Raw genomic sequence first — 19,085 nt, 5'->3', positions numbered from 1 at the left:
TGACTCTGAGTCACTGTAGTGCCCATCCAGGAAATGAGCGCCTCTCTGCTCTACTGCACTAAGGCCTACATCATGCCTCTCTGTCTGTCTGTCTCTGTTTTACACACACACACACACACACACACAGTGTATGTGAATGGACTAGAGCTCCCTCTAGAGTTTCTGTGCATTAAGTGCCCCTTTTCTATTTTTAGGAGATAAAGAAAGACTCAAAAAAAGAGGTGAAGAAGGAGTCCAGTTTGGCCGGATCCAAATCAGACCTGTCCAATGGCAGTGCTAGCCCAAAATCAGAACCCAGCCTCAGACCCACCAGGAAAGGTAGTGTATCTGATCTTTTCCACATCCGAAAAGTAGTCCAGTGCTTATTCAGCACAGTACACTCACAAAAGCACCCCCCTCCACCCCCATGTCTCACAGAAGAGGATTTGGGGGGTGGTTACATTTTCTGTCAAAGATTCAAGTAAACAGAGGTCCGGCTCAGGTTTGCTGACTGTTAAATAAAACATTACTCTTGCAATGACACTTAAGCCGGGTCAGAATACGTCTATCAGATTTTCAGATTGTGTTTGGTGTGTGTGTGTGTGTGTGTGTGTGTGTGTGTGTGTGTGTGTGTGTGTGTGTGTGTGTGTGTGTGTGTGTGTGTGTGTGTGTGTGTGATTTTGCCAGTACAGTATTACTACAGTATTACAGTACAGTATTACTCTTTTCAGAAAAGAAACCATTTACTCCTACCACTTCGTGTGTGTGAGTGTGTGTGTGTGTGTGTGTGTGTGTGTGTGTGTGTGTGTGATGCATAATTTAACATTATTAAATCTCCCTTATTCTTATGATTACAGAAACTACACATGATGTATTTTTAGGTCCACTGTGAATCTTCTGATTGGTCACATTTATGTTGAACTGAGAATGTTGTCAAATTAAATAAAGTAAAAATGCTCAAAAAAAAAAAAAAAAAACTTAACAATGTGACACTTGCTTTGATCTCATAAAAATGACTCACTTTTTAGTGATACTGTGTAATCATGTGATGATTTAATGACATTCAATATGTTAAATGCTAAATGATTAATATTAATGACTTAAACAATTAAGTAAATAATTAAGGTCACAGACAAACAATTTGCACATATTTTAAATGGGACATATACTCGAAACACGAGCTCTATTTACAGCCATTCATTTATATCACCTGATTTTCAGACAACAGTGCTGGTGTTGGTTCATATGACTTTAATTTGTTTTGCAGATAGAGATGTTGGCTTCCGAAGGAAAAGTGAGTCAAAATATGTGTGTCTCATTGGTTTCACCAGCGTATTAAGTATTGAAATCTTGGCATTCTCAGTGCTCTGTGGCATCAAGATATTAATATCAGTAGATGAGAGCTGGAGTGCCCAGTTTCTCCATTCTGTAGAGAACTGAAACTGGGTATCTGTTGTCAAATGCTATTTGTTGTCATGAGCCACAGAGCTCTATGTGTTTAGTGAGTAGTCTTGGAGCACAACGTGTAACTAATTGTTTAGTAAAGAGAAGACAGACATCTAGTGCTAGAATGTATAAGTGCAGGACAACTGTTTTCAATATAGATAATAATAATAATAAATATTGTAGCAAATCAGCACATTAGAAAGATTCCTGAAAATTTAGCTTTTCCATCACAGGAATACGTTACATTTTAAAATATATTAAAGTAGAAAACATTTATTTTAAATTGTCCAAATATTTGACAATATTGCTGTTTCTATATTGCTATTTTCTGATCAAATAAATGCAGCCTTGATGAGCATAAAATACTTCTTTCTAGGGATGTAACTATTCACTAAACTCACGATCCAATATGATTCACGATATTGATTTCACAATACGATTTTCACACTATTTTTTTTTTTTTTTTGCAAAATAAGATATAGGACAAATTTTAAATGTTGAAGTCTCTTTTTATTATTGCTTGGACAAAATGCTGCATATCTCTTTGTGAAATTCAAATATTTCAAATAGCAAAACTAAATTTAAATTTTTAAACGAAACCCCAAATCAAATAAATAACACTAATACAATAAATCTCTTCATATTAAACAAACCTGTGCCCTTTCCATTTGAAATTACAGGCAATCACTGTATTTTAATCACAGTCCAAGCAAAGATGCTACATACATGCAGCATGAGCAGTTTTTAAACCAAATGTAGAAATTTTAATGTAGAAATTTTAAGCAAAAAGAGAATTTTGTGAAACTAAACTACATGAAACATATATGCACAAAACAGAAACAGCAGATGGGCTGAGTGAAAACGCAAATTAACTCTCTAACAGCAGGTGGCGCTTATGGAAGAGCAGCAATACAGCGTTTCCTTGGTTACAAACAGTTTGATATTCATTATACAGGGGCAGGTTGTAAAGAAAATACTTTGAAAACGTTTCTGTAGACAGTCAGTTCCTCTCAGAGATACATTCCTATAAACTCCTACCTCCAGCTGTATCGCGATCCGTTTAACCTCTAAACCAATTTGTAACAATATAAAACAACCTTCATAGTCACGGGAAGGAGGAGGTGGGAACCCGGCGGAATCAGACTTTAATTACAAAATAAACACAAAAAGTGCGACAGCCCCTCACAGACTACTGCCGCACACAAACATAAACCAAACATAAAATAGTCCGTAAAGTCCAGGCCTGGTCCTCTCTCCCCCTTCACTGTTGTTGCTCCTCTTTTGTATCCTTCCGATCTCCTCCGTGGGACTCGAGACTGGTGAGTGGAGCAGGTGTCGCTCATTTCCCAATCACTCCACCAGCCTCGCTCCGTTCCAATGGCTCTCGGTCCCGCCCCACTCGTCACACGATTTAAATCGTCACATATTTGTATCGATTTTTCAACCAAATCAGGGTGCATTGTTACATTCCTCCTTCTTTCAAAACATTAAAATTCTTACTGGCCCCACATTGTTTTAAAGATTAAAAACATTATTTATTATAATTGATAAATTTTTCATGTAAACAGGTGAGGCAATCAGAAAAAGGCGTTGCAAAGCTGCCTTTAGCTACGCTCCACAGAATGAAGATGAACTAGAACTGAAGATCGGAGATGTTATTGAGGTTCTGGGAGAGGTGGGTACTGTATGATCATCCTACTCATATACATACATACATATATATATATATATATATATATATATATATATATATATATATATATATATATATATATATATATATATATATATATATATATATATATATATATATATTTTTTTTTTTTTTTTTTTTTTTTTTTTTTTTACATAGAACCTCTTGTTTATCTGTAGTTCTTAAAATTGCTTTTGTGTGTTTGCTTGCTCAGGTGGAGGAGGGATGGTGGGAAGGCTTTCTCAATGGCAAAACTGGGATGTTCCCCTCTAACTTCACCAAGGAGCTGGCCGAGGCTGAGGATCTGACCCCACAGGATGACACACGGAGCACACAAACCAGTCAGTCTGCACTGCATACTCATTTGCCCACATCTAAAACGGCTTCCTCACATCCAGGTCATTATAAAAATGGAATGGAATTTATTTATTTATTTATTTTAGTAAAGAATTATCGTCTTACTGAAGTGGCAAACCAGCAAGCAAGCAGATGGTGAAACATGAAAGTTTCATCACATTGCATGTGACATTGAGATTCACACCATTAAGCAAGCAACTCCCACAGTAATTTGTGAGTCTTGTGATGTTACAGATTGAAATCAGGTTAAGTGTGGGGGAGTCTCCACCTCCTCCCTACGGCTGATGAAGTCAGTCGGATGAGTAATGAAACATTTTTAAAACATTTTCCAAAATAACCAGCCACATCTAACCAATTATGCTATATCCGTCAATAACAATTCACTTCCTCTTCTGTTTATGACCAATTACAAATATTCAATTTAATTAAATTCAGTTCAGAACACTTGCAAAAAGAATATGACATCTTTAGTTGCATTTTTTTGTACTTTAATTTTAATGAATATTATTTACACTACTGGTGAATAGTATGGGGTCGATAAGATTTTTTTTTTTTTTTTTTTTTTTTTTTTATGAAACATGTCTATTATGCCCTCCAAAGCTGTATTTATTTGATCAAAAATACAATAAAATAGTGAAATATTTGTAATTTTTAAAATAACTGATTTATATTTTAATATATTTTCTAAAATGCATTCTAATATGTTGAGTTCATGTTGAAGAAATTGGTATTATTAGCAATGTTGATAACAGATGTGCGTTTTTTTGTGGAAACTATAATGCATTTTCCAGGATTTTCTTTAGTCATTGATGAATAGAAAGTTCAAAAGAACATCATTTTTGTAAATATATATATTTTTTTACAATATTAATACTGTAGCTTTACTGTTACTTTTGATCATTTAAATGTTTCCCTGCTTAATAAAGTGTTCATTTCATTAAAAAAAAAAATCTTACCGAACCCATACTTTTGAACAGTAGTCTATTTTATTTATTTACTTTTTTCAAATAAATTACTGTTTATTACCATGGTAATTTTTTAGCTGTGACATTGATATTGATACCAAGAATTGTGAAATGTCACCTATAATACCAATACCAGAAAAATCTAAAAAGTCAATTTCAATGTCACAGTTAAAATTAGTATGCTAATGGCCCCAATCATTTATTAGTTACCTACTGAGATTTTGTTATTGTGCCAACCCTAAACAGCACTCTAGACGAGGATCCCTGGACAGATCGACTCTAACAGTTCAGCTACTAGAATGCTGCATGCAAAGCTGCATGCAAAATACTCAAATCCTCCTTTGAAACTTGTTTGTGTATCTGCAGGCATAAAGGACAGCACCAGCTCAGAGAGTGATGGCGGCGACTCCATTAGCTTACGGTCTAACACTGGCAGTTTATCCTCCAACTCTGAAATTCAGCCCAAAAAGGTTCGGGGGTTCGGCTTCGGGGACATCTTCAAAGACCAGCCCATCAAGCTCCGCCCACGATCCGTGGACATGGATATTGAGGGAGAGAAGGTGAGTTTGTCGCTTTATTTTAATGAAGCCATAAAAAGTGTATCTGTGTTTCTCGGATTTTATGACTCTGTAATTACAGTCAGACCTTGTCTAGCTTGGTCCCCTGCGTTCACTCTGCCTTCGGCCCCACAGTCTCTCGTTCATTAAAACCTTCCCGTCCTCCTGGCCCACTGAGAGCAGCATGCATCCCTTTGCTCATTGCCTCATTTTCTCTATCCAACATTATTAGTCCCACATATAAAGAAGTCTTTCATTTCTTAGTCAGACATCATTTTGTTGTTGTTTGGGTTTGTGTTAATGTGCAAACTTTTTGTGTGTGTGTGTGTATTTCTTTCTCGAGTTCTTGCTCTGAGGTGTGAGACAGTGTGGTTAAGAAGCTATGTCAAGGTAACATACTGTGCATACTATGGCTTAGGGCTGGGCGATATGACAAAAAAAACATGATGACATTTTCAACATGATGTAAATATTAAACAAATCACTTGTTAAATATCTTTGCAAAAAGATGCATGAACTAGAACTACATCATGTACAAACTGGTACAAGATGTAGTTGTACGATCTTATACATATTAGAAATAATCAGTAGTTCCTCTAATGTAATTTTTTACTCATTAGCACAGAAGTTGTTACCGTGTATCTTCCACATAAAATTCTTCTAGAATGTTACTAACAACATATTTCTGGCTCATTATTTGACTAAAATCTACATTTGATCGCAGTCAGAAGTTATTACAAACACTCAATAGCGATTAATAGTGACTTTCAAGTAGAAATGTTGTCTTAATCTCATTTATTGTCATGTGTAGCTTGAAGCTAATTGTCATTTCTCTGTTACCCATATACGGTTATATTTCATTATGTATTTTATCAACTCACATAAGTTTGTGAGAAACTGTTTAATTTTCCAAAAAGATTTTTCATTATACTTACAGTATTGTTCAAAATAATAGCAGTACAATGTGACTAACCAGAATAATCAAGGTTTTTCGTATATTTTTTTATTGCTGCGTGGCAAACAAGTTACCAGTAGGTTCAGTAGATTCTCAGAAAACAAATGAGACGCAGCATTCATGATATGCACGCTCTTAAGGCTGTGCAATTGGGCAATTAGTTGAATTAGTTGAAAGTGGTATGTTCAAAAAAATAGCAGTGTGGCATTCAATCACTGAGGTCATCAATTTTGTGAAGAAACAGGTGTGAATCAGGTGGCCCCTATTTAAGGATGAAGCCAACACTTGTTGAACATGCATTTGAAAGCTGAGGAAAATGGGTCGTTCAAGACATTGTTCAGAAGAACAGCGTACTTTGATTAAAAAGTTGATTAGAGAGGGGAAAACCTATAAAGAGGTGCAAAAAATGATAGGCTGTTCAGCTAAAATGATCTCCAATGCCTTAAAATGGAGAGCAAAACCAGAGAGACGTGGAAGAAAACGGAAGACAACCATCAAAATGGATAGAAGAATAACCAGAATGGCAAAGGCTCAGCCAATGATCACCTCCAGGATGATCAAAGACAGTCTGGAGTTACCTGTAAGTACTGTGACAGTTAGAAGACGTCTGTGTGAAGCTAATCTATTTTCAAGAATCCCCCGCAAAGTCCCTCTGTTAAAAAAAGGCATGTGCAGAAGAGGTTACAATTTGCCAAAGAACACATCAACTGGCCTAAAGAGAAATGGAGGAACATTTTGTGGACTGATGAGAGTCAAATTGTTCTTTTTGGGTCCAAGGGCCACAGGCAGTTTGTGAGACGACCCCCAAACTCTGAATTCAAGCCACAGTACACAGTGAAGACCGTGAAGCATGGAGGTGCAAGCATCATGATATGGGCATGTTTCTCCTACTATGGTGTTGGGCCTATTTATCGCATACCAGGGATCATGGATCAGTTTGCATATGTTAAAATACTAGAAGAGGTCATGTTGCCCTATGCTGAAGAGGACATGCCCTTGAAATGGTTGTTTCAACAAGACAATGACCCAAAACACACTAGTAAACGGGCAAAGTCTTGGTTCCAAACCAACAAAATTAATGTTATGGAGTGGCCAGCCCAATCTCCAGACCTTAATCCAATTGAGAACTTGTGGGGTGATATCAAAAATGCTGTTTCTGAAGCAAAACCAAGAAATGTGAATGAATTGTGGAATGTTGTTAAAGAATCATGGAGTGGAATAACAGCTGAGAGGTGCCACAAGTTGGTTGACTCCATGCCACACAGATGTCAAGCAGTTTTAAAAAACTGTGGTCATACAACTAAATATTAGTTTAGTGATTCACAGGATTGCTAAATCCCAGAAAAAAAAAATGTTTGTACAAAATAGTTTTGAGTTTGTACAGTCAAAGGTAGACACTGCTATTTTTTTGAACACACCCCTTTCAACTAATTGCCCAATTGCACAGCCTTAAGAGCGTGCATATCATGAATGCTGGGTCTTGTTTGTTTTCTGACAATCTACTGAACGCAGTATTGCCACGTAGCAATAAAAAATATACTAAAAACCTTGATTATTCTGGTTAGTCACATTGTACTGCTATTATTTTGAACAATACTGTATATATCATAATCTACATTATGATGTTGTGGGGCATAAATTCACTTGAGTTTTACATTTTATTATTGGTTAGTTGCATTCTTAATTAGTTGCATTTCAAACAAGTATTCCTTTCAAAAATAATTAATATCAATAGATCAAATAAATATGTATTGTTTTAAACACTGCATGTACCCTGATTATTGTACCCATAATGCAATGTTTTCAACTTGATTTCCTCTGATAATGGATACAGGTGTAATAGCAGCAACCTTTTTTTTTTTTTTTTTTTATTTTTTTTTTTTTTTTTGCTCTTTATTTTCTTCAACTGACAAAAATTAACAAAAGTGCAAAATTGTCATATTTATGTAAATGAAACATGCAAACTGATGAAGTCTTATGAGAACAATGTGGCTTAATACTCTTTAAAAATGTTTATAGTTGCATTCTGTTATGCATTTGTGTTGTGTGTGTGTGTGTGTGTGTGTGTGTGTGTGTGTGTGTGTGTGTGTGTGTGTGTGTGTGTGTGTGTGTGTGTGTGTGTGTGTGTGGACAAAGATGGCACGCAAATAGCACTTCTGGTACTCTCGGGCCGCTCAGAAAGGAAGTCATTATCAAAGAGTGTTTATGGAAATTCTTCCGCGCTTTGTGTCTCTCAACCTCACTTTGTTTAGTCCGAAAGAAAAGGAAATCTCTCTAGACTAATCTCTGAATATCCATTATTATATATTCCAGTGCTTAACTTCCACCTGTTGCATACAGAGACAATTTTCTACTTTGCGAGGCGAGTAATCAATTGGAATTTGGAAATCCAGTAGCACTTACAAACTGTAGGTTTACCCATATACAAATGTACCACTCCCTGACACGGCTCTCTTTCCATATTCGGCCCTCTCCTCCTCTCTTCCTTTCTCGCTCTGAGTGGTTTCCTGACTTCAGGGCTGTTTTATAGCAGAAGTAGGGCTTGTAAGAATGTAAGAGACTGTCATGACTCAAGGGGTGTGAACCGCAGTTAGACTGAAAGCTTGTTGGAGGTTCCTGTTGCAGGCAGCACTTGCGCACGCAGATTTAGTTTATCTCCATCCGGCCATTACTGACGGATTGTTTTGTCATTTTGCTGAAAGGTAAATACGAAATTAGCTATTTTTGTCTGTTTTTCTCTCTTGATCTTTCTGTCTTTTATGTTAATGATGATGTAAAAACTGTGGCTGTCAAGTGAGCTGTGAAATACGATGGCTGAGATGTGTTTTGTGTCATGTGGCGGCAATTTGGGCTTCGAGACGCACCATTATGGGTGTTCTGGGCATGGAAGTCACCGGAGGGACTTCACAGAAATGGTCTCCATCATGACTGCTCTAAATGAGAGGAAAAGGAAGAGAGGGAGAAGGAGGAAGAGTTATTTTTTCTCTCTTTCACCGAACACAGCAAATGTGTGTGTGTGTTAAGGCCACATTGGGATGTTAAAGAGCTTGTTGTATGCCGAGCTGGATTGATTCCCTGCCATGTTTGTGGAAGGACTGTGACTCCCCTGCTGGAAAGAGGCCAGATAAACAGAGCCAAATGTACAGTGTGCTATTCACACACGTATGTTTGAATTCACTGGGCCCCTGACAGCTTTTTCTGGCCACAGAAATGCACATCTTTTAACTAATACTGTAAATTACTGCAGATTATTTTCAAATAAATGCATCAGCTCTTGCAAGGCTGTTGAAGGAAATAGTGCCCGCCCTCTTTAGGGTCTGGGTAAATGTTTCTAGTTACCTTCTTTGATTACCATTAACTTATCAACAGCATCATTATTTTTAACAATGAACTAACAATGAACGACTGTATTTTCATTAAATAATATTAACAGCGATTAATAGATACTGTAATAAATGTATTGTTCATTGTTTGTTCATGTTAGTTAATACATTAAATAACATTAATGAAACCTTATTGTTAAGTGTTAGCATATTATGTATGATATAAATGTCTGATTTAGATTTAAGTTATGTGATAAATTTGTTTTTATATTTCTTTTACACTACTGTTCAAAAGTTTTTTATTTATTTAAAAAAAATTTTTTTAATAAATGTATACTTTTATTTAGCAAGGATGCATTCAGTTTATCAAAAGTGACAGTATAGACGTTTAAAATGTTACAAAATATTTCTGGCTCAGATAAATGTTGGCCTATTGAACTTTCTATTCACCAAAGAATATATTCTGTTTCACAAAAAATATGAAGGAACACAACTTTTTTCAACATTTATGATACGCAATGTTTCTTGAGCAGAAAATCGACATATTAGAATGATTTCTGAAGGATCATGTGACACTGAAATGATGCTGAAAATTCAGCTTTGCATTCAAGGAATAAATGACCTTATAAAATATATTACAATAGAAAACCATAATATTTCACAATATTAGAATATTACACCATTTATTTATTTTAATATTAACTTATGTATTTTGGTATTTGTTATCTTAAATACACTAAACTTTGAACGGTAGCATTTATAGATTGTTATTTCAGTATTTGATAGTAGATTTTTATCCTCCCCAGCCTCAAATGGTAAAGAAAGCCGCTCCGGCTGTTGCCCAGGAAACCATGAAGGCGGAGCCAGAGAACAAGGCCAAAGGTAACAGGATTAGATCACACCTGTGCTGTGGATGATTTAAATGCTCGAGTTGTCTGTGTACTCAAATTGTATGCAAATACGCCATAATTGTTTCTTGATGTGACTGTGAAAATTCAAATTACAGCTAAGGAGCTTTGCAAAGTGATTTTCCCCTACGAAGCTCAGAACGAAGATGAGCTGTCAATCAAAGAGGGAGATATCGTAACGATTGTCAATAAGGTGAGTTTGGTGGATACACCTCAAAATTGTGATAAAAAAACAATAAAGTGAGCTAATAAATAACTATAGCTTATTCTTTTTTCTTTTTATTCTGGTCCAAAATTCCTCTCCAGATAAATTTTAAGTGAATTATACATCAAATATGTTCTAATTGGTGTTTATACGTTCAGCGTGGTTAAATAAATCGTCACTGACATCCCGTCTGGCCTCTTTAGAACACAAATAGGGTGATGAAATATGTGTTTTTCGCTGTGCGTAGGACTGTGCAGACGCTGGTTGGTGGCTTGGAGAGCTGAACGGCAAACAGGGAGTGTTTCCAGACAACTTTGTTAAGTTATTCATTCCTGAGGTAGAAAAAGAGGTGAGATCTTCTTGTTTGTTTCTCACTGACACACTTCAGCTGTTTCCAACGGGGAGCTCCCGTCCTGTATGACAACGGGCCTCAGTCTCTGAGTGGAGGCAGAGCTGTGGTGAAACACACACACACACACACACACACACACATGCTCCCCTCTGCCCTTTTCCTTTTCCTCCCTCTTCACCCTTTACCTGATGTAGCAGCATGTCCTTTGATGTTTTAGTGCTGTTTGGCCTGAAGGGATTGTGTTTTTAAAAGGACAAATGTGTATGAGTCCATGTTTGTGTTTTAATAGATGTACTGTGTGTTAAAACTGTGTGTGTGCTCACAGAGACCTAAGAAACCTCCTCCACCTGCAGCACCAACCACTAAACAGACCACAGGTAACAAGCTCCTCTTCTTTTCGTTCTGCATTTTTTCTTTATTTCATCGCACTATGTAAGCTTACATGCTCGATTTGTTTACATATGTCGATGTATGAACATTCACAATCAGGTTTAATCACCTGAAAATGACGCGTGTACAATTTTTGAGTATGACAAGCCAAATGACTTGCTACATATTTGAAAATGTGTAGCGTACAGTCAAAGTAATGTATCCCACAATGTAAAACTCTAGACTTGACCTTGCATTTCCAGTGACAAATCGACTCGGTGATTGAATAATAATTTATGTCACTAAATTAAACATATGAAGTTTTATAAAAGCAATAGAGCATTCCAGTTTAAAACAGGTGTAAAAAAAATAATTATATTATATTATATTGTTTTTAAATAATCTGATTATAAGTAATCATGTCTCCTCAAGTTCATTCTGGCTCCACCTTGTGGAGAATAAGTCTATCTGTCTGTAATATAATATAATATAATATAATATAATATAATATAATATAATATAATATAATATAATATAATATAATATAATATAATATAATATAATATAATATAATATAATATAATATAATATAATATAATATAATATAATATAATAAAAAAAAAAATTTAAGTTGTACAACCTGATTATATTCTCCAGCTTGATTTAAGATGATGAAAAAAATATCAGCAAGAACACTTGATTGTCTGTACTAAGAGTCACTTGATCTGTGTTTTATTTTTTTTTATAAATAAATAAATAATGTGTATAATTTAATTAGTGACTATAAATAGTGCAGAATCCTAGTATTTTTCAAGTATGTTTGTTTGACATTTTTTCAAAATTTCTGGGTTGAAATTGGATTTTGAAACCCAGATGTTCAATGTGGTACCATACTCATCATACCCTAAACCTTTTGACATGTTTCTGGGTCACTTCATCTGAAAGCTTGGCAATGAGTCAGCTGTTCTCTGTTGAACTCTCATATTTTGTGTATTGATCCCCAGACAAAAAGACAGAGGCTAAAAGGGTTCCACCAGAACGGCCTGAATCCCTCCCACACAGAGCTGAGGAAAAAGGTAGGTAACATCTCCCATCTGTTTTAATTTGCTTCGGTCAACTGTAATTCTGTGACTTTGACCTTCTACATCAAACCCCCTAAAGCTTTGTGCTGCCTTTCTCTGAACGATTTAGATTGGCATACTGCTTGTGTGTTTTCAAAGAAGTAAACACATGTTGGAATAACATTTTCCCTCTCTATTTTGACAAACCCTCTCTTAGTTTCCTGTAAACAAACTTGTATGACTTTCTATGCCCTTAAATAATGATGATGATGATTACATGTAGGCGAGGAGTCGAAGCAGAGTGAGATTGCAAAGCCGTCCTTCCCATCTCTCCTCCCAAAGAAGCCTCTCCCCCCAAAGAACAACAACTCATCGAATCGCCCATCATCGCTACCACCCAAACGCCCAGACAGACCCGAGAGACCAGCTGTGCCAAATATACCGTCAGTCTCACACACAAACACACATGTATCAGCATCACTAAAACTACATTACAGAACACACACATTTGAAAAGTAACAAGATTCTCAGCCCATTTTATACAACTATAAAAAGATATAAAAATTTATGTCTTTTTTGAGTGTTTTGTGATGTGTTTTTTGAGTGTTAAACAGTTATTATGAGAACTTTATATTCATCTCTAGTGATTTCTCTTCAAAATTACATTTTACAGCTGATTAATCTATTATTTAAAGGTACAGGTTGTAGGACCTGCCACTAGAGGGCGCACTATCAAAACAAAAACAATCGCGTGGTTTGATGACGATAAGGAGGCGCCTGGAATGATGGGATTTATTGTCTTCTACCCAACCGCTGACGGTCATCAATAAGACGCGAGTTCAATGATTTGCGCAAGTAGATTACATACAAAGTCAATGCATAGACGCGATCAGACTATGGATCAGATGCGTCCTTGCGCGGTTCTAGAGATGCGATGCCCTGCGTTTAACGTGTATGCCTCATAATACTAATCTTGTTGATCGTTATAATAGCATACGTTTTCTGTAAAGATACGAATCAAAACAACTCACCTGTCGAGGACAACACAAGCGAGATCGGTATTTCTTTCTAGTTTAAGTTTTTCACGAAGCTACTTTCGCATTTGTCCACGACATTGTTGTCATGTGGTTTCTACGTCAGTAAAGGCGGCAACAATGGGTAGGTGCCTGCACTGCCCCGTGTCACTGTTTAGAATGGGAATTTTATCATGATTTACAAGTAGTTGAAAACATTAGAGATATTATTGGTAATCAGCTCGACAAAATATATAACACTAGCCTAGTGGTTTTCGGATATTTTACTGCAAATATCTTACAAATTGTACCTTTAAGTAAAAAAACGTGTTATAATAGCAGGGTGATTGAGGTAGCAAAGTCTTGTATTGATGGAGAATTAACTCAGGATTTGATCACATCATTACACTACTTAAGTCATGATTAAATAAAGAGTGATGTATCACGATATTTTATATAAGTATCAGATATATCATACATTTTTATGGATAAATACAGAACAGAATTAATCTGGCATAAAGCTGAGGATCTCAATTAGTTGGAAAAACAAAGCTTTTAACAGTGAAATGGACACTTAATAATTAATAAAAATAACTGAATATTGAATAGACTGAATCTCAAAACAGTGACAGAACTATCCACACAACGTCTGTGCAGTTATTCCAGTGAATAATTGAATCCTTTTGTTTCTGAATGGATTCGTTTAGAATCATCTGAACATCATTTGTGCAGTAAATTTTAATGAATCAGTGAATCATTTAGTTTTCTCAACCGATTCATTTAAAGCCATTCAATGCAGTGATTCCACTTAATCAGTGTTTAATCAGTAATTAATTTAAAACCATCTAAATAAACCAATTCGCTCCAGACTTTCAGTTCTGCATGTTAGAAATCCTCTCCATCTCTTATTACATTATTTCTCAGTACATCTGTTGTATTTTCCTGTTTTAATAAAGCTAAATCTCTTTTGAACAGGTGTGACAGTCCGAAGTCTGACGGCAGTTGTGTGGCGGCTGACCGAGGCTCTGCAGACAAATCCCTAGATATCGGTGAGTCTCTGTCCAGAGCTGCCCTTCAATCCAGCACACCACTGTCATGACTAATAAGACTTATAATAATCCATATCTAATCCGATTACAACAGCTGTCTGTCCATCTCACTTCATTCACCTCCATTCCTGGAGATGTGCGATTACAGTCTACGATTACGTGTTTTTTCCTGTGTTCGTGATTCATATGCATGTGATATATATGTGGTCCTGTGTGTTTATGTTTGTATTTGTGTGACACTCGGCTGAAGATGTAGAAGACTTCGACTCCATCGTCTTATCCACAGAGAAGCTGAACCACCCAACCGCGTCACGGCCCCGTGTGATGGACCGACGCCCACGATCGCAGGTCTTCACGTCTGTGAGTCCACCAGGGTTATATTAGTAGAGATACTATTTTATGTTATTATATCGTTTTTAAAATATGTAATAATTGTGTTGTATTTTTTGCCATTTTTTATGTCTGTATTAAAAATAAACGTTTTTTATATATATAAACTAAAACTAAAATTATATATATATATATATATATATATATATATATATATATATATATATATATATATATATATATATATATATATATATATATATATATATAATATTGCTATTTATTATTTTAGTTTTAGTTGTTTTAGTACATTAAACAAAACAAAATTAAGAAGCATTGCTTTAAAAAAAATAGTCAATCTTTATTTATTGTAACAAAGTAACACTTTTTTAATGGTTTTAGTTTTAGTTAACTATAATAATCCTACTACACAACATAAACATCCTGGTTTGTTATTATTTTTAACCAGTTAAAATGTGTTTGGTTGTTTTCACACCTATCAGATGCAATTATTTTTGACCAGTTTATGTGTGTTTGGTTGTTTTCACACCTATCAGATGCAATCAGATGAGGACTTTTCATATATTTGTGACCCTCCAGGTGTTAATCCGTCAGATATGATTGTGCTATGTGTGAATGTCACATGGGCTTACCCCTGCTTCTCCTGTCAGTGGGTTATCTGGTCACAATCATTAAAAAAATCTCTCTCCTCCTTAGTCCTCTCTCTCTAGTCCTGACCTCCTGGAATCCCCATCTCCAGAAGAGGAGAGGAGAGAGAAGGAGATGGGAAAGGAAGAGCAGGACTCATTCACTCACAAAACTTATGACAACTCCAAGAAGGTGCCCAAGGCAGTGCCAGTCATTACAGTAAGCCCCGCCCCCTCCCAGTCACCCCCAGCCATCCTTTTGCATGCACATCTCTGTCCTACCACAAGGGAGCGCCCTGGTCAAGCATTGTATGCACAGTGACACAAAAAAGTATTACTTTTGGAAACCTTGATCACACTTTATTTTTAAATATATGTTATATAGTGTAAAGGTATTCTTACATTTTAAGTGTAAGTTCAGTTAAGTATAAGGGAGGTACACTCAAAAATTAAATGTTTGTCATTTTTTACACATCTTTCTTCTGTGGAATAAGGAGGAAATATATAAAAAATGCTTTATTTGTCTGTACATTAAACGTCAGTGGGGTGCAATGAAGTGCTGCATGGTCACATGTTTTCAGTGTCACCACCATTTAGTTTCCAACAACTTTCAATCTTAAAAGAGGACAAGTGTGCAGATGAGTTTACCTGTTCGGCATGATGATGTTTAATGTCCCCAACAACCACTGTAGTCTAATTTACCCAAAAACCCATTAAAACCCTCCATTGGTTTTGGCCTAAAAAATATGTTATCCCTGCAGCACTCTGTTTTGTTTTGGACCCCATTGACTTTCAATGTATGAACAACAATTCTTCAGAATATATTATTATGTGTTCCACAGTACAACAGATGTCATAAAGATTTGGAAGGATGTGATGATGAGTATTTAATGTTAGAGCCTTCATTTTTGGGTGAACTATCCCTTTAAGTGTCCAAATACTTTATGGTGCCAGTGCACTGTATATACAAGTACCCTCATACACAAACACACACAGAGACTGAGGCCCTGTGGAACGGCCTGAAGTGAAAGTCAAACATCCAAGAGTATATGTGTGTGATAAGCTGTTGTTCTGATTTCTCATGGGGGTTTTCCACAGGCTCCTGAAAAATCATCTTTCCCCCCTAAGCCCAGCGCCCCTCCGTCATCTTCTGGGTCCAGCGGGGCTTCTCTCCATCAGGGCAGCGCTGGTCTGCGACCCCATTCCCCTTCTGTTGAAGCCAGAGGGAAGAACGAACAGGGTACCTCCACGCTGGAGGAGCTCAGAGCACAGTTACGAGACCTGAAAGGAGCTGTGGAGCTCATGAAGAGCCAGCACAAGTATGAACAGACGAGATGGGGTCGGGACTGTGGGTTAGATGAAAGACAGACAGAGTGACGTAGTGAAAGAGGGAAAGGAAATTGTCAAGGAGGGGTGGAAATTAGATGCGGGAATGACAAGTTGATTGATTTGATGTCTGTGAAATGCGTGTAATTCTCAAATGTGTCGTTTCAGACAAGAAATCAAACAGCTGGTGAGTGAACTGGATGAGGAGAAGAGGATTCGTATATCACTGCAGGTGAGGAGACATTATACTAGTCATAAACGTAGCCCTAACCCAGTGCAACACCATTTCATAGGGATTTAAACAATCTTAAACCACCAAATATGTTTTTTTTTTTAAATAGGTATTATTATAAATTTCATTCGTTATTTTGTTTATTCAAGATATTTGTCATTTTAATGTTATGTTTAATGTTTCATTACTCACATAACTTAATGTAAGTCATTTAAAATCATCAAATATGTTAATATTTAAAAAATATATTCTTACACTACCTTACAAAAACTTACTCTACCATTGAAATGATTGGAGTACCCTTTAATATATATTTATATATATATAATAAATAAATAAATGAATACTTTCATTCAGTAAAGACACATTGCAGTAAAGATTTTTGTACATTTTTTTTTTCTCCATAGTTTACAAAAACTTTCAAATAAATGCTTTCCTTTTGTCTTCTTTATAGAATCCTGAAAAAAATGTATTTCAGTTTTCACTAAAATATTACGCAGCTCTACTCTTTTAAACATTTATTTAACATCATTAATAATCAATATTTAGGCATAATAATAAAACAAGTTTCTGAATGATATTAGAATTATTTCTGAATAATCATGTGACACTGAAGACTGGGGTAATGATGCTGCAAATTTTAGCTTTGCACAACAGAAAAAAATTACATGTTAAAATATCTAAAAATAAAAATAGATATTTTCAAAAGAATAAAATCTTAATATTGTTGCTTTTACTTTATCATTTGATAAAAATGCATTTTGTCTTGGTCTCTTGATTCTTGAACATCAAACAGTTTTGCTGAAATAATGTTAAGTATGTTTTATTTAATTTCTATTTCCCATGACAGTAGTTGGGTTTCCGTCACCCTGCTTTTATGTGCATTTTGAAGTATCGCATCAGAATCGATGGAAACACTGAATTTCGAATAAAAATGCCTTCATTTGCCAAAACTTTTTTACACTCGATTGAGGTGGTTTTTGACTTGTGCAAAAAAGGGTTAATAAGAATAATGGGAGATGGAAGTGCATTTTGCGAATAAATTCCTCCAAGCGCATTAAAAAAGTAATGTGACTTTGCGTTATGGGACGACAAATCCTGACTAACCAGCACACCGTTCTTGTTCCACAGCATCTAAAATGTTGTTGTATGGTCATTCGGAAATGCCTGAGCGAAGTCTGTCATCAAAGTATTTCTGTATAATTGCCTCCCAGAACTGTTAAACGACTGCGTTCCCAAACAGCAGCATCCTCCTGCGAAACAATGATTCGTCTGCTCGTTCTGAGTTGCAAGTGATTTATTATATCTGAAAATTATTATATTCAGTAGCTTCTCCTACTTATGTGTTCTTATGTGTAGTGCCAGTTTATCAGGAAGTTTATCAGGTTTTGTTCTCTTCGACTCGTTGGATGGAAACGCTGCTTGTTTGCAAATGTTTTGTGCGAAATTCCAATTTTGCGCTTAAGTTAAATTCGTAACTTTAGATGGAAACCCGGCTTGTGTTTAACTGGCCACATCTTTGTTTTGTGTTCGGTTTTAGATCGAAGTGGAGCAGATTAAGAAATCCCTGTCCAAATGAACTCAAACATGCTGGATGGATCAGATGAAGGGTCAGGCTGAGGTTCCACACCACAGCCCAAGTAGATTGTGCAAAAAAAAAAAAGAACAATGTATCAGAACAACTGCTTAAAGAAAATAACTGTTTACCCCCCATTCACTTGTACTCTTTCTGCTTTCGTTTTTTAAGAAGCTTTTTTTGCGTGTTGTGCTCAGACTGGCCGCTGACTCACAGACCCGTTGCCTCGGTGTGGCCTTACTGTGGGTCATGTGATTAAAGGGTGGCGATGACCCACACCTGGAGACAGGTGACAGCGGTTGAAATGGGGATTAGCTGGTCTCCTGCACAACTGACCCAGTTACCCCATCATCACCCTTTCTGGTACTGCCTCTGAACGCTAGTCAGAGAAACATCAAATGAAGGAGAAACCAGTGTGTTTTACTTAAATACTCTTCACCTTAAGTTCTTTTCTTTTGACTTAGAGGCCTTCTGTTATTTTCTTTATATGCAAAGGTGGATTTAATTTCACACCGCTTGCGGTTTACTCAGCAACCCCACATTTGAGGCCTTGTTTATTTGGAGCGTTCCAAACTTTTCTGTCTTTCCTATTTCTTTTACATTGGTGATGACAATGAGAAAACGTACGTTGTGTTTTCTTGACTCAGTTATTTCTTCGAAATCTTCTATATATACTTTTATATTTTAATGTACTAAATGCAATTGTGTGCAGATTTTATTAAAAAAGAAAAGACTTGGAAAA

At 36.0% G+C, this 19,085-nt stretch overlaps 1 protein-coding gene across 4 annotated transcripts in view; it reads left to right on the top strand.

Moving 5' to 3' along the window:
• Window positions 1-19,085, top strand: part of LOC127946165 (SH3 domain-containing kinase-binding protein 1) — a 55,278-nt gene extending 36,193 nt beyond the window's left edge. The window contains exons 3-19 of one of the 4 annotated variants that reach the window (XM_052542524.1): window positions 195-318; window positions 1,247-1,273; window positions 2,994-3,100; window positions 3,333-3,516; window positions 4,807-5,000; window positions 10,082-10,157; window positions 10,282-10,376; window positions 10,636-10,737; window positions 11,066-11,117; window positions 12,114-12,185; window positions 12,454-12,613; window positions 14,159-14,232; window positions 14,483-14,592; window positions 15,280-15,429; window positions 16,308-16,528; window positions 16,704-16,767; window positions 18,308-19,085. In XM_052542524.1, coding sequence (XP_052398484.1) covers window positions 195-318; window positions 1,247-1,273; window positions 2,994-3,100; window positions 3,333-3,516; window positions 4,807-5,000; window positions 10,082-10,157; window positions 10,282-10,376; window positions 10,636-10,737; window positions 11,066-11,117; window positions 12,114-12,185; window positions 12,454-12,613; window positions 14,159-14,232; window positions 14,483-14,592; window positions 15,280-15,429; window positions 16,308-16,528; window positions 16,704-16,767; window positions 18,308-18,346 — 1,851 coding nt within the window. In that variant the 3' untranslated portion in view covers window positions 18,347-19,085. The remainder of the gene's footprint in view (window positions 1-194; window positions 319-1,246; window positions 1,274-2,993; window positions 3,101-3,332; window positions 3,517-4,806; window positions 5,001-10,081; window positions 10,158-10,281; window positions 10,377-10,635; window positions 10,738-11,065; window positions 11,118-12,113; window positions 12,186-12,453; window positions 12,614-14,158; window positions 14,233-14,482; window positions 14,593-15,279; window positions 15,430-16,307; window positions 16,529-16,703; window positions 16,768-18,307) is intronic. The other 3 variants (XM_052542527.1, XM_052542526.1, XM_052542528.1) reach the window with 3 other exon arrangements.

Source organism: Carassius gibelio, chromosome A24, assembly GCF_023724105.1.
Source record: "Carassius gibelio isolate Cgi1373 ecotype wild population from Czech Republic chromosome A24, carGib1.2-hapl.c, whole genome shotgun sequence".
Lineage (NCBI taxonomy): Eukaryota > Metazoa > Chordata > Actinopteri > Cypriniformes > Cyprinidae > Carassius > Carassius gibelio.
Note: the sequence above shows the minus strand (reverse complement) of the source record. Positions and strands in the feature narration are given on the sequence as shown.